Source organism: Miscanthus floridulus, chromosome 8, assembly GCF_019320115.1.
Source record: "Miscanthus floridulus cultivar M001 chromosome 8, ASM1932011v1, whole genome shotgun sequence".
NCBI lineage: Eukaryota > Viridiplantae > Streptophyta > Magnoliopsida > Poales > Poaceae > Miscanthus > Miscanthus floridulus.
Window position 1 is genome coordinate 206581108 of NC_089587.1, and position 16270 is coordinate 206597377.

Consider the following 16270-nt stretch of genomic DNA (forward strand, 5'->3'; position numbering starts at 1 on the left):
GTCTCGACGCCAACTAACCGAACCTTTCTCCGGCGAGGATTCTGCTGGTAGTTGCCTCCGCCGGCTCCTTGCGAATGCATGGCCCGCTGCGTCGCGCCGCGCGTGGAGATGACATGGACTCCACGGGGCCGTCACATGCGGCGGAGCAGCGACGAGCTGGCCCAGATCGACCATGCGGCGTGCGCGGCGCGGCCACGTGAGCGCGCCGGGAGCCACGCGATTCTGTGGTGAGCGGCGAGCTCCGATCCCCGATATGCACGGAAATAACCAGCTGCGGCGGAGAATATTCTCCTCCCTCGATCATGGCCTGCAAAGAAAGCGATCGCTTCGAACCTTCAACTGGGTCGCTGTTCGCCTATTCGTATCAGGAACGGCTTGCTGTCATTTTCTTCTTTTATTTTATCTTCGTAATATAAATGGAGACGTGTCAGAAATCGTCGAGGTAGCTAGCTAGGGCGTGCAGTAACAACGACACCCACAAAACAACATGAGGGTCAGTGTCGTCCATCCTTCTCGAGCTTGTGCGCCGTTCACACTTCACAGTGGTCAGGTCAGGATCAGTGACGGGTCTTGCATTGCTCGCTGCCACGCTGCGCTCCAGATCGATCGATCAGGGAACCGTGTCGCTCTGGTTTACAGCCACATGTGTGGTTGCGGGTCTCTCTCTCTCTCTGGTGAATGATCGACGAGCGATAGATGACTACTCTGCAGATATATACGTATCCCGTTAATTTGTTTCCCTCCAGCGCAACGATGATTATCTACAACTGGGATGCTCCAGCTCCACAGCTGTGTTTGTGTTGGTCTCTTCTCTAGCGGGATTGGAGTAGCTAGCTAGCTGCAGCTGCACACGCCGCCGGCCCATATGCTAGGCAAATGAGGTAGCCGCGATTGTCAAACAATCCATGTGGCTCCGAACATGCGTCGATCGATGTGACCATTTCTTACTGAACAGTCAGCAAGTGGTAGCTAATTATAGCTAACACTGCCGAGTATTTCAGCATGGAAGAGCTATTGTCGAGACTAGGGCGAGCGGCAATGACTAGTCCACAATAAAGGGGGCACAAACTTGAGAGAATTCTTCAAACGTGCTGGTGTCCGTTTGGTAGAGCTCCGGCTCATGTCAAAACAACTTCAGTTATAGCTTTATTAGGGGAGCAGATTCATTTGAGGAGTTAAAACAGTTTTTTGAACCATTTGACAAAACAGTTTTTCTCCCTGTTGTTGAAAAGAAGAAAGTGTCCACAATACCCTTCTTTTTTCTTTTTTTTCTTTTTTTTCTCTCCTTTTATTTCTCTTTATTTATTCTCTCTATACCTTATCACCAATGCGGCAATGCACGCAGACCCGCCTGACACCTGCCTTATCCTCTCGCTACTCTCTGCCTTATCCTCTCGTTACTCTGTCCCGTGGACTCCTGTTCCTCTTCCTCACGCCTCCGCCTCCCCACGTCGCAAGAGAACGAGGACCGAGACATGAGCGGCAGCTCGCCGGAGTAGCCCAAGCACGTGCGGCTGGCCAGGGGAGCTCGAGCACGCATGGCCAGCATGGCGCACGCGCCCGTGGCCGCGAAGGCCAATGCCGCGCCGCCTCTGCTCTTCCCCATGTCGACGTTGCTCCGTGCCCACGCGCATGGAAGAAGGCAGGGGCATCCACGGCCAAATAGGCCATGGCCCACGCGTTCCTGACAAGGAGCCGATGGAAGCTTGGCTGTGTTCGGCTGGGAAAGAAACCAATTTGTTCGGTTTATTTTTCTAGCGGAGCAATATTTTTCTCTGGTAACATTTCAGCATTAGCAATGTTTTCCAACACGAACACTAAATAATCCGTACCCACCGAACACTTTGGCTCCAACCGACACGCCTGGCGTGTTAGAGCGCAAATCACACGGCTCTTTCGTCGGAGCTGCTTCCTTCTGACCCGTTTGGCACTGGCAGCACAAAACAGCTCCGGGCCCCATAGTAAATCTGAGATTCTTCAGTGAGGTTCACCAGTCAGGGCGTCCCCAACGGGCTTTTTAAATCGCCAATCTGATATTCTTCTGACCCGTTTAGCTGCTGCTGGGAGAGAGTTTTCTGGGAGAAAGTGCGAGACCAGCGAGGAGAGAAGCGCTAGCTAGTTTCTGTCAGTCCTCTGCAGCCAATAGAAATTGAGGAGAGCCGGTGATTTCTCCACCGTTGGGTTGGGGACGCCCTTAGTTACGGGGTGTTTATAGTTCGCGAAATAAAATTTTTTTGACGTTACATCGGATGTTTTGGAATGTTAGAAGAGGTTTTCGAATATTAATAAAAAAAACTAATTACATAGCTCGCCTGGAAACTGCGAGACGAATTTATTAAGTCTAATTAATCCATCATTAGCGCATGTTATTTACTGTAGCACTTATGGCTAATCATGGACTAATTAGTCTTAAAACATTCGTCTCGCGATTTTCAACCAAACTGTACAATTAGTTTTTTTTCGTCTATACTTAATACTCTATGCATGTGCCGTAAGATTCGATGTGATAGTTTAGGGTGAAAATTTTTTAAACTAAACCAGGCCTTAGGCTGAAACACATACGGCCTAGTGCATGCCAGTGATGCACCTAGAAATGCGTGTGGGAAATATTCAATATAATGGCACCATTTTTCTTTCAGATCGGTGTGAATCAGAACGGTCAAGATCTGCACAGTTTGCATCTGAAGACGGATGAAGTGCATATGTTATGCATGGCGCTGTTGCCGTGTGTAAAATACAGGGCATATGGTATAGTAGCTCAATGTGCTTCTAAGGGCCACTGGCAAAGGAATATAATCAGGCTCTACTAAAAAAACCCCCGGAATATAATCAGGCCGTCATATCACCTTCCAAGTAACTCACATGGGTCGCTAAACTATTAATTGGATCCGATTGTGATTTCTGATTATCAGGGACTCCGGCCAAGATGATCGACTAAAAACTCATGTTACTCGCAAAACCATACAATATATATATTAGCTCGCTCCATCGATCGCCATCATTATTCGTCATGTCTCGTTGACCTCGACTCACATTATATTCTTGCGATCATCCATGATAGATTGATTATTGTTAGTTTTGCAGTTTCATGGAAAATCACCAGCCACTTTCAGCCAATTTGTCGAAATAGTTTCTGCATGCTCCACTTTCTCAGCTAGTCTTAGCCCAAGTTACGTACGTCTGTTAACCTGGATTCCTACTACAACCCCACGTGCAAGTGTGTATGGAGAACATTACCGTATACTACATGAGAGTGAGACAACAGGAGTTGCTACCTGGCCAGTGCTCATTCAGAAAATCCTATGTGTAAATGTCACTAACATGCAGAGATTTCCTTTCTTTAAGTTGGATGTGTTGAACAAGCTCATCAATCGAGTATATATGAAGTCATGAAGAAATGAGCAGTTAAGGTTCCCCCACGGCGTCTACCAATGATTGAACAACTGATGGTCTGACCGAATCTCACTCATGTAGGGCTACTGTTGCTGCATCATTAGCGATCGTTAGTTCGCGCGAATCCATCGCCAAAATAATGGACGATTAGCTTCAAAACTAGTTCTATCATGCATTTTGGGTGGTTATACCTCCCTAACGACCTACGTGCTGAGATTCTTACGAAATTCGGTGGGATTAAACAAAGGCTTTGATTTGCAAAATATGAACCTTGAGACTAATCAAGATTCTCCCAAAGAAAACAACTGTGTTTTCAGGCCATGACTGATCATGCAGCACAATCGCAAGCAGCGCCTAACCTAGCTACCCCCACGGAGCTGCCGTTCTTTGAAATATGCTCTAATACTGTTCAAACACCATGCATGGGTCTAAACATAAGTGAACAAAACCTACCAGCACCAGCAGTCCGTTTATTTGTTGGCTGGTGATCAGTAGTCTGCATGTGTGAGTTGAGAACGACAATCACCAGGCATGGGACTACTTAAGATTGACTGTTGTGTCCAGAGAACTTTGAAGATAATGGAAGGTTCTGTGGAAAAACTGATAAAGCTAAGGTAAGATATGACAAAAAGGCACTGGATCGGCCAACGACCCTAGAGACCTATCTATAGCTTGTTTGGTTGGCTGGTTCGTATTGTTACTGGTTCATGAAGAAGTACTGCTGGCTGGTTTGTGTGAGAGAAAAATACCGTTCCGGCTGAAAATTTACGATCGTTTACGACAAGCCACAGCCAAACGAACAGGCTGACTGTGCCGAGATATATACATGTCGAGGTAATCAAAAGGGAAAGAACATTCTGAGTGGTGCATGCATGCCTGTGAGTATGCATGAGCCGACGAGTTGCTGGCTGCTGCTGTACATGCGGCGCAATTTCGAGCTGGACTTTCAGACTCTCTGTTGGCTCGATACATACATATATGAACTGATCGACACTGGCCACGAATCGTGAGCGTCATAACAAAATGCAGCTATATCTGCAGGACTACAAATCAGTATGGCCGCTCTGCGGTTATATTCCAGCTCTGGTCGCATGCATGCACATATACATGTCGTCGCGTTCACACGCCCGGCACGGACGTGCCAACAAACGTGCGCCATTGCATAATTCTATCTATGTGTTTTCGTCGGTCGTCGTCGCGTCAGACTTCACCCAAATTACATCTACACTAACAGTCATCTGTCCTAGCACGCAAATGCTAGAGTACTCTCTAGCGCACAGCGTCCTGCTTCCAGCACACAAAAATACAGCATATACCCAAAAAGCTCTGGATCAAGGCGTGAGATTTCATCTTTCATGAGAATGGAAAGAAACGAATGAATAAACGAGAGAGCACACGTAGACGACGATGACACATTCAACTATCCAAGGCACGATGGACATGACCTGAAACTGAAAGGAAACAAAGCGGAGATACACCCCTAGCAACTGATCGAACAGCTGCACGCACGCCGGTGTCCCCACAGCGCTGGGGCTTTAGCTTATCTATCAGCAGCTAGCAGCTACCGGCCGGCTGGCCAATCGAGCCATCAATCTCGATCGCCTCCATCATTGCATGCCCGCGGTGGCGGAGACCGTTCACGACGCCAACTGGCCCAGATCGACATGGCTGCTGGCCGGCCGGCCGGGCCGGGGGTCAACTTTTGGCACGCATGGCCTGTCGAGAGCGCAAAACCCGGCCGCGCCGTCGATTGGTAGCCGCGGCGACGGCGGTGTTTAATTCGATTCCGGTGGGTGGAGCTGCAGGCCGGGATCGGCCGGACGCGTGCACGTCCGCGTCGGTCGCGCCGCTGGGTCGCAGCGCCGCGCGGCATGTCCCCCTGACCGATCTGATGAACGGCCGGCTTGCTCCCCTGCATGACGACGCGATATGATCGATCGCTAGCTCGCTGTCCCGTCTGCTCTCTATCGAAATGCTAGCACACCCGAGTCTATTGCTCCGCGCTGCCACCGGCGAATTCGGCAAAGATTTCGCGCGCACTGGGTCGTCAGTCGTCACACTCGATGGATCACATCGTGCTTGCTTTGGTGCGGTTTTGGTGATTGTTTTCTTGCAACTTCGGAGCCAGCCATTTACCGAATCTCCTTACAAAGCGTATATATTTAGGTGCGACATTTGTTTTGGTTCGTCCATCTATCCATGTCTGCGATCCCGTGGTGTCGTCAGGTGGGACCTCCTCCAAGCTTGCGATCCCCGCCTGCTTTGAAGGAAACAAATCGATCATCTAAGGCCACATGCATGAAAGGAAACAATAATCATGCATGGAAGGAAACAATCATGCATGGAAGGAAACAATAATCATACATAAAAGAAAATAATAATCATGCATGGAATGAAACAATAATCATTTACTCATTTTTCAAATAGTGGTCTTCATTTCGAAGCCCTTCATGCAGTTTAATAATAACTGGGGAGCTAGTCTTGCGAGAACTTACTCTTAATTGGGTTGCGAGCTAGGGATGTAGTACTTCAATGGGTGTCTTGGTTGAGTTCTACAATTGCAAAAAATTAATGGTGCTAATAAGATTGACAATCCTGTAACTCTGCGGTACCTTTCTTTTTTTCAAAAAAAGGAGGTCAAATGCTACTTATCGTCGAATCCATATTCTTTTTTTGTTTTGATTTGATGCCCACAGCCCCATGTTAACTTTCAGACGTGTTTATAAAGAATCAAAAGAAGTTGGACTAATGTCAATCTTTCTTGTCATCTTTTTCGTTCTTTATATTTATACTAGGTACCGTAGTGTTAGCATGGGCATGCATAAAAAATAAAGATATCTTTACACTGCAGAAATCTTTCAAGAAGATCGTGTATAGATTATTCTTGTATTGAATAATATATATATATACAATCACCTAAATATTCTAATTAAACTACAAAATTTTGAATTAGGATATGAGGTAAGACATGCAAATAGATATTTCAAAACTACCTGTTGAGTCCAAAGAACTTAATAAATAAATTCTTCTAGAGACAATGTAAATTCTCTCTAATTTTTCATTTGGTGTAGTTAGTGTTATCATAGTACCCACATGTATTCATGGGAAATAAATCGTGAACAAAACGTTGACACTTTTTGGGGCGACATTTCAACATGGGTCCATCGTCCTGCCAATATCCTTGAGGCAGATCACATAAAGAATGAGAGTCCCTCTATGAGATTGCTCATAAGAGACTGAAACTTATATCTGATCATGATAATGTTGAATTGCTTTGCATCAAAAGCATCGACAATGATAAACGGGGACATAGGTTTTAGTATGCATAGTGGAGGAAAACTCAATCTTGACCTTCTCAGCAGTTTTTCTGAGCCTTTGCAGTGTTAACTTGTCCTTACTCAGATAGTCAAGAGGTACACCATAAAATTATGCACCACTAAAAAAAGTGTCACAATTGGTTGCCTTGACCTGAAAAATATGTCGAAATTAAAAATTACAACACATAGTTCAACATCTTGGAACAGACACTCAAGTGGATACCTTATTCTACAATATATGTCTGTGTGGAATAGTCTTAAAGCCACACATATTTATACGATGAGTATAATATACTTTATTTTAAAATTTTATGAGAGATTTTTAAGACACACAGTATTATCCATGTGACAGGCACTAATATTTACATATATACTCAAACCTGTGTATACAGGATTATATGGAGATGCAGCGAAAATTATTCATGGATTTATTGACGCATGAAAGAAATGGATATCGGAGAATTCTTTCTATCGATATAAAATATTATCTTGGCCATATCACGAAAAAGTCTATACAGTAGAATTTATGAGCCTGCGATGCCGCGCTCTCCGTGACTATGTTAATTTCACAAACTTTGCTTTTTAAATTAAATATTACTTTAATATCGATATTTAATTTAACAGTATTATTATCTTATATTTTTAGTATAAAAAAATTTAGTTGTCTCAAGCAACGTACGGAGTTAAAGAAGGAAGACCGGATGAGGACTAGCTGCTTGGCCCGACTGCCACCAACCCTGTGGGAAACTCCAACGATTGCTTTGTGCGCGCCTTTAGGCTTTATCGTCCCGGACCTGGCTGCAACATAGCCACCAGTTTCCATGGGCGTGTGTACACGAACTATGCACGATTTCTACTCAATTCCGCAACGTCAGTGACAACGCCAGAAATGACGACAGATAATCGTCGCACACTCGCACCCATGGAGCAAATGCATTACTCGCACGTGCGTCTCGTCGTCAGTACGTAACGGCTTTTCACATCCTACTGGCCGGGAGACGTGACGGCTAAGGGATATTAGATAGTACGTACACACGGTGGTACGTATTTTCCTCACGTGGCCAAAAGGCCAACCGATCGAAGAGTAGAGTACCGTGTGTGTGTATTACTATAATTGTTGCATGCGCCATTGCTAACCAATGCAAGTTCGTTTGATCCAAGAGCCTTCCAAAGGGGAAGAACGTCGGCAGCCATCAGTGCGTTTGAATTGGCGTGTCATCGGCCGGCGGCTGCATGCGCAACTGTTCCAGTTCTCCACATCGGCCTGGTTTAGTTTTCAAAAATTTTCACCCCAAACTATTACATCGAATCTTGCGGCACATGCATGGAGTATTAAATATAGACGAAAAAAACTAATTGCACAGTTTGGTTGAAAATCGTGAGACGAATATTTTAAGACTAATTAGTCAATGATTAGCCATAAGTGCTACAGTACTAACATGCGCTCATGATGGATTAATTAGGCTTAATAAATTCGTCTCGCAGTTTCCAGGCGAGCTATGTAATTAGTTTTTTTATTAGTATTCAAAAACCTCTTCCGACATCCCCGAAACATCCAATGTGATATCAAACATTTTCATTTCGCGAACTAAACGCGGCCTAAGCAAAAGCCAAAAGGAGAACCGGGCACAGCACAACACAGAACACATACAGTAGTGAGCACATACATGTGGATGTGGGCACCACGAGCATGCATAGCTAGCACTAGCAATAGCATAACCGATGATGCAACTTGCATGATCACTGAGCACAAATGGTTTACTTCCACGAAATAATAATAAATAAATCCATATATAAACAAAGCAAGCATCACCTCCTCGGGTAGGGTGGTGTTTGACCAAATGACTAAAATTTAGAAGGTATATCGAGAGAATGTTGTATGGGATGTTTGGATACTAATAAAAAATAAATTACATAATCCGTCGGTACTCTACGAGACGAATTTCGTAAGTTTAATTAATCCGTCATCAGCATATGTTACTGTAGCAAAACATTGTCAAATCATGTGCTAATTAGACTTAAAAGATTCTTCTCGTAAATTAGTCGCAAACTATGTAATTAATTTCGTAATTAGTCTATATTTAATACTCCATGTATGTGTCAAACCTTCTATAGGACAACAACTCGAATTAAGGAGGAGCAACTAAACACCACCTAACACGCGCAGCAGCAACGTCAGTGACGACGCGGACAGATGTGGTCGACGAAGGAACGAAGTGATACGGAGTACTATACGAGAGGGCGAGCATGCCGGCCGCAGCCATGGAAAAGATGGACTTTCAGGTTGTCAACTGAGGCAAGGAAGCGCCATCATGCTGCCTGATACGCAGGTGAGGAGGAGAGCAGGGCTCGGCCGACGACGACGAGAGCTGCGACTGCGAAGGGCGGGTTACGTTCGCGCGGCCATACTCGCCCTGCAGATACGCGCTTTTGTTCGCTATCATCTGCTAATAGCACCTCGCTCTCAGGGCTGGGACGGGGGGCATGGGCATCTTCTGCTCTGACCTTGGTGGACACGGTCTATATGAACCGGCGATGTCGACCTGATTGGATCGGATGATGCTGATGCTTCCTCTGGGTGGTGGTTATGTGTCTTTTTTCATAGGCTAAAACGAAGGCCACGGAGCAAAACAAAACGGGGGAAAAGGCTGCTTTTTTACAATAGAATTGTTGTGGCTCAGCTAGTGATTTAGATCAACCAGTTCACACACCAATTGAATATAACGATCAAGAAGATAAACCGAAAGGTTCCCAACCCTTTAGAAGTAGCTAGTATACCAAAGTAGGTTCGGTCTCTTATGTATGCTAGCTAGCTCCACAAGATCATTATATGTGAAAACCATTATACTTTTGGCATAGCCATGAGTTGTTGGTACACGCATGGCTTTATTCATCGGATTTCACACATTATAGCTAGTGTATTTTGTATTTTAAATGTAAAATGTTACTGCCATCAGTAGCTGATGTGGATGCCGCGATTACCTAAAAGAACTAAACTAGATGTGGGTGTCAAGACAACGTCAGAAGTTGAAAAATGATGAAACGTGTGGGTCTGTTCGGCTGATACATAAGCCGGCTGATAAGTCGACTGAAGCTGTTTTGTTGTGAGAAAAAAAAACACTGTAGATTCTAGCTGATAAGCCGACCGATAAGTTCAAGTGAACAGGGCCGGCCGATAAATACTGTAGATTCTAGCTAATAAGCCGGCCGATAAATTCTTGCAATAAATAACTCTGACTATTATCCTTTTATGTACACACGTCAAAGCAAGATTAGTGGCTTACCCAAAGAGAACTCTTGCCCCGCTATCTGGATTAAAACCGATAATAACTCTTACCCAAAACCGATGTAAATAGAGAGTTGTAATTACTCGTTTTGTTTTTCTTGTTCTAAAGCTTTTGCTGTCCTTTCGAGAGAAAAAAACATGTGGCCCAGTAACATAAAAGACCATTATTAGTACAGAAATCTAGAATGCCAATCAGCCATAGCTTTTTTTTCTCGAATACGCACAAGCGATGTGTATCATTGTATTAGGTAGAAAGAGTTTGAGCAATACAAGCTGTTCCTCGGCCACGTTAGTGTTTTTGCAAGCGCTACATTTTGAAACAAACAACATTCAAGGGTGACCATCCCACCTACAGGCGAGCTAACGTTTCAAGTCCACGTGCGCCGGCGTCAATCCACCGATCGCCCTCGGCCTTGACTAGCTGCAGCACCTCGTTCACCAATGAGGATGCCTCCCTGAAGCACCTGACGTTTCGTTTCTTCCAGATGGTCCAGCAGACTAGCGCAAACAGTGAGTTAATGCCTCGGCGCCGGACACCATTGTATGCCGCTCGCAGCCGTCGCCACCATCGCAATGTTGTAGCTGCGGCTGGTTATGGCAGTGGGCGTTGCAAGGCTTGAAGAATGTGGAACCAGGCCTCTCTGGTGAAGGGGCACTCGGCCAGGATATGATCAATGGTTTCACGTCCTTGATCACAGAGATAGCATATCTTCCTTGCTTCTGGCATGTGCCTAGCTCTCCTGTCTCTGGTCCAGTGACGTCGTCTGAATGCCAGCGATCTTGATCAGCCTTGCTACTACTGCTTTTCACAAAAAGTCAAAAATATCCAGCAAACTAATAAGCCTTGTACGAAAACTGAACATATCTGATTCAGACCAGCGCTGGTTGGAGACTTGGAGTGAAAAGTGAAAACTCCACTGACCAACCTGAGGCTGAGGCAAAGGCAGCGTCATACGCCGCAGAAGATCCGACCCGCTCGGCTTGTCCACGTCGGCAGCCAGTCCTCGCGTCCATACTCCAGGTCCAGGCCCACGCATGTTACTCAGTTAATCACTCGGCACCTACACCACCCACAGCATTCCATTGACTTGACACGCTATAAAATCCCCTGATCCCCGCTCCATGGCCGCAAGCCAGCAGCTGCAGCATCATCGTCCATCCACCCATCCATCCTACTCTCGAGCTCCAACTTGGCCAGCCGCTTCAGCAGCAAGCAAGCCCGAGAACCAACGAACGAAGCAGCTAGCTGCCCGCATCCGCATCCATGGCCGTGCTGGTGGCGAGGCAGGGGCGCGAGCTGCAGCGGTACAGCCAGAGCACCGGCGGGCGCATCGTGGTGGGCTGCATCCCTTACCGCGTGCGGCCGTGCGACGGCGAGCTGGAGGTGCTGGTGATCACGTCCCAGAAGGGGCACGGCATGATGTTCCCCAAGGGCGGGTGGGAGGTGGACGAGTCCATGGACGAGGCCGCCCGGCGCGAGGCCCTCGAGGAGGCCGGCGTCCTCGGCGACACCGAGCCGGTCCTCGGCTTCTGGCACTACAAGAGCCGCCGCTACGTGGACCAGACCTACGAGGGGTTCATGTTCCCGCTCCGCGTCGCCGACGAGCTCCACCAGTGGCCCGAGATGGCGTCCCGCAAACGCACCTGGGTGAGTTCTCGTCCTCCACACCAATCCGTTAATGTGCAAATAAACCAATGCATAGTATAAAACATGTCATCTGACCGTGCGCTCGCGATTGAATGGAACAGGCAACGGTGCAGCAGGTGATGGACGGGTGCCCACACTGGTGGATGCGCGAGGCGCTGGAGCAGCTCGTCGCGCGACACGCCGTGCTGCAGTCTGCTCTATGAACGATTGGGCGACAAATAGGCGGAGAGGAGGTCGCGGCGGCTCCGGTGAGAAAGGACCGGCAGCGCGAGCCACCACGGTAGCGTGTGCGCACGCCACGGCTCTCTCACGGTGCAGCGGCAGGCCGGCCGGGCCCCGGCGTTTCGGAGCTCGGATTTGGTCGCCCTCACCGGGGAGTCAACGGCGCACCGCGCGGCTTAGCGTTCTGGCGGTGCTTTCTTGACCCCCTGAGGGCTGAGGCCGGAGTCGTCGCTGTAAAATAAATCAGATTATTTTTTTAGCGGGCAAATGATTGAACGACGAAGTGTAAACAAAACCAGACCTGGATTCGTAGGGAAAGGAAGAGAACATCAGCGCAAAAGCAGCTCACGATTCTTTCGAGTAACTGCAAAAAATGTAAATTTCAGTAGTAACTCGTTTCTCGTACGAGGAGCTGTTCAATTGAAGAAAGAAAATGTTTCACACATGCTGCTACTCTGTTAGTAATTACTACTCATCGTTACTGCTCAATTAAGCGGTAAAGTTGCTCAGGGACAGCAACATCTCAAGGTACTCGCAGCATCTCCAACTTGCTGCCGAAAACATGCAAGAACCGGCAGCCTGTTCGTTTCGGCTGAAATGTTCCTGGATTACTACCGCTGACTAGTTTGGTGGAAGAGAAAAATATTATTCTGACTTATAATACACGATCGTTTATGATCCTTAGCTGCTGGCGTCCATTCAATGATCAGATTTCCAGATCAGACGAACACGCAATTCGCGATTCGTTTCGCAATGTCCATCCACCCAGGAGCCAGGAATAGGAACTCACCCCACAGCCCACACCACACCGTGCCAGAAACTGACCTGTCGATCCGGTCCCGAGCAGCGACAGCTCCTGGCCCGCTCGCCGTGGCAGCGCCCATCACGCCGCTGTCAGCCGTGCCGATAAGAACGGGCCGGGGGCCGGGGGCCGGGGGCATGTGCGTGCGCCCGCGTCTCGCTGCCGCAATGAGTAAACTACTACTATTACTCCTACTCCGGCACACCGCGACGTGCCGACGGCGACACCCCCTCCGCTGCCGATGCTATGGCCCTTTCCCCCTTCCTCCGATTTTAATTTGCCGTGGAGACTGACTTGACCCGGCCACCCGTCGGGACAAATAATAACACCGTCACCAGATTTGTCTCTGGGACGGTAAAAATTATTGCGACAGGTCGGCAGGCTTACGAAGCAATTTTAGCCTTGTGGGGGCAGGGGTACGGCTGACGTTTGTAGTAGGGGTCGAGGATTAGTCTGGAAGCCACTAGTTGGTGTCCACGTGTGCTCGGGGCGCCGTTTTGTCAAAGCGTTAGGTTACGAGCGGCAGAGATGGACGTGAACCGTGAAACCCAGTGACAAGTCGTCGCCTCGCCTGTGCAGCGCCGGATGGGGGTGAAGGGTGATCGGATCGGATATAAAAACCACGGCCCAGCGCCCGCGGAATTTTCGGCCGCGTCGGACGCCACGCGAGCGAGACGGATGAGGACCTGACCGCGCGCTCCGCGCTTTGGTTTGCCGCTCTCGTGGACGCGACGACCCCCACGTTGGCTACTTGGGTTGCGGGTCCCGGCGGTGAAAGCTTGGTGAGCCGCGGTGATTTTTCCCCCCCGTGCACCGCTGCACGGGACGTGCAACCGGCGGATACGGAACAGCAACGGGACAAAGCGGTCGCGTCGCGTCGCCGGAAATGGTGAAAAGATCTTCGGTTGGTGGTAGCAGAGGTAAAAAAGGGCCGAGGATAAGTTCTTATCCTTCGTCTGCATCTCGGCAACCTCACATTCAGCCTCAGGACAGCGTTGCTCGTCGGGACTGTTCATACGATGCGCCGATGTAAGCTCCAGCAACTTGCTCGCAGGCAGAAGCACGTGCATCAGTCTTCATTCGCCGGCGGAGGCGCAGAGCAGCTGCGTCTAGTCTAGCACGAAATGTTCGCGTGGTTTGCGGTCAGCAGTGTGCCCAGAACTTGACGGGCTCATCATTCGATCCGCAGCGGAAATGCCAGAAATCGTCGTTGCTCCGTCTGGCGGAACGAGCCTGTTCAACTTCAAGCAAAGGCATCTAGCTGGGCATCAAGTGTGTCGTTGGTTCCGGACGGGGCCAGTTCGGGTGGTCCTGGTCCGAGTCTACTGCCTACTGGCCGGGCAGGCCGGCCACTTGACAAGTTCAAGCTACAGGACAAGAGTAGGAGTGTAGGACGGCGTCCTCGGCTGGCGGCGGCGCGGTTGGTGCACGAGCAACAGCGATGGGCCCCGGCTGGAGGAAGCCTATGGAGCGACGCGACTAAATCGCGAACGGTCACTCGATTACGGTCGGGCGAACGATCTGGCAGCAGCTGCAATTTCCATTTTATGAATAAACAAATCCCACAACTTTCTCCAAACAGGCGTTTTATTTTATTTTTGCACACGCGAACGCGTCAGTCTTGTTTTTCTTTTCGCGCGCCTGCACGCGAACGTGTCGTTCTCTTTCCTCTTACGCATAAGCTAGGCTATATTTGATTTCTACATGCGCTTCTAAAATTCCGGTCACATTAAATATTTAGATACATGCATGAAGTATTAAATATAGACTAATTACATAATTTGCGACTAATTTACGAGACGAATTTTTTAAGCCTAATTAGTCCATGATGTGACAACGTGGTGCTACAGTAAACATATGCTAATGACAGATTAATTAGGCTTAAAAAATCGTCTCGCAAATTAGCCTCCATCTATGTAATTGGTTTTATAATTAATCTATATTTAATGCTCTTTATTAGTATCTAAATATTCGATGTGATATAAAATTTAGGAGCGACTAAAGAACCAAACACCCCTTAAACAAACTGAGTTACACGGCATAGTTAAGCGTGCTAGGTTATAGAACATTCTGTTTAGATTTCATCAGCATTTTTCTTTTCGTTTCAGGAACTAATCATTCGGAAATATGAAAAAGGGTTTAAAAAAGCTGGGGGAGAAAATTAAAAGTAACTTTTACACCATAGACTACAAAACAAAATCCCATGAGATGATGCAAACTTTAATAACAAGTTACAAAATAGATTTGCATAGCTTATACAACTATAATATTCAGTATCTATGTCTTCAATTGCAAGATCCGCAAAATATTTAATATTTAAAAATCATAAATACAAAAAGAACAAAGTTATCAACAAAAAACAAATAACTTAATAGCAAAAACTAACATGATAATCTAACATAGGGTGATAAATATAAAACTAAGTACAGTAAATTGACCATACATAACTCTATACAATAAGCTAATCAAATAAGTTAGATTACATACACATGAAAAGACAGGTTAGTTACATAACTCTGAACAAAAAGTTAATCAAACACGTTAGGTAGCATACACATGAGAACACAAGTTAGTTACATAACTAGGTACCATAAGTTAATCAAATAAGTTAACTAGCATACACATGAAAAGACAAGTTAGGTACAACTTATACATATGTGGTAGAACCGTCTGAAATAACACATCTTCAAAGGCGCTCGTCTTCCACCAGACACTAAGCACTCCGAAAGTAAGCTACATCGGTGGATTCCATCGAGCACACCTCAAGGGAAAACTCGAATAATCCACGTTTTTCCTCCATGATCCAATAATGAGAACGAGTTTACAATACTTAGTCCATTTTATACAACTGGAGTTCTTAAAAATATATTATTACAGTACCGAGTTCAGAGTGCGAAAATTAAACAGCGAAATTAAAATAAACATCTAACGGTAGTATATAAGGATCTGTCTGTGCCCACTAGAAGAATCTTTCACACAATAGCTACTCTTCAAGCTGAACCTGAAACAGGGGTAAATAAACTCTGAGTACACAATATACTCGCAAGACTTATCCGACTAGTGGGATTAATTTCCCAACTCCAAAGGATATGATAGGCTTATTGGTTTGCTGGGTTTCTTTTTTTACGGAAAGCAATACTAGTAGTGAATCCTTATGTATATTTCTTATTAGCAGTCATGATTAGTTCATTATCTAACCATTCTAGGTAAGCACCTGTTCTACTTTCAAGCAAGAGTTGAGCAAATAGATCCATTTCACCACTTTTCATTTTTCAGTTCTTACTACGATGCTAGATTATAGACAAGTCGTACCGGATTACCCAGTGATTTACAAAACAATGTGCCCAGCTGGGTACCCCAAAAAGAACGCCCCGCTTGTATCCCAGGCACAAGAAGGACCAACCCATCACTCTTCTGTCAAGGGGTTCAGGTCTCCGTCCAAACTTAGACTCTAAGCCCCCACACCTGACTCCGGGACTCAGTGTGCTGCTTAGACCTCCACCATCCCTGTCTCCAATCAGTCGGTTTGGAAAGAGTCAGAACCCACGATAAGAGAGCAACGAGCCTTCCCTGCTCCCATAAATAAGTATGTGCTCAGGATA

At 46.8% G+C, this 16270-nt stretch overlaps 1 protein-coding gene across 1 annotated transcript; it reads left to right on the forward strand.

Annotated features, from left to right (window-relative positions):
* Nucleotides 1-11107: 11107 nt before the first annotated feature.
* On the forward strand, nt 11108-12309 carry LOC136474709 (nudix hydrolase 18, mitochondrial-like). Its single transcript, XM_066472275.1, has 2 exons — nt 11108-11644; nt 11746-12309. Exons 1-2 carry the CDS (start codon nt 11261-11263, stop codon nt 11845-11847), a joined length of 486 nt encoding a protein of 161 aa, XP_066328372.1. The 5' UTR covers nt 11108-11260; the 3' UTR covers nt 11848-12309.
* Nucleotides 12310-16270: the final 3961 nt, after the last annotated feature.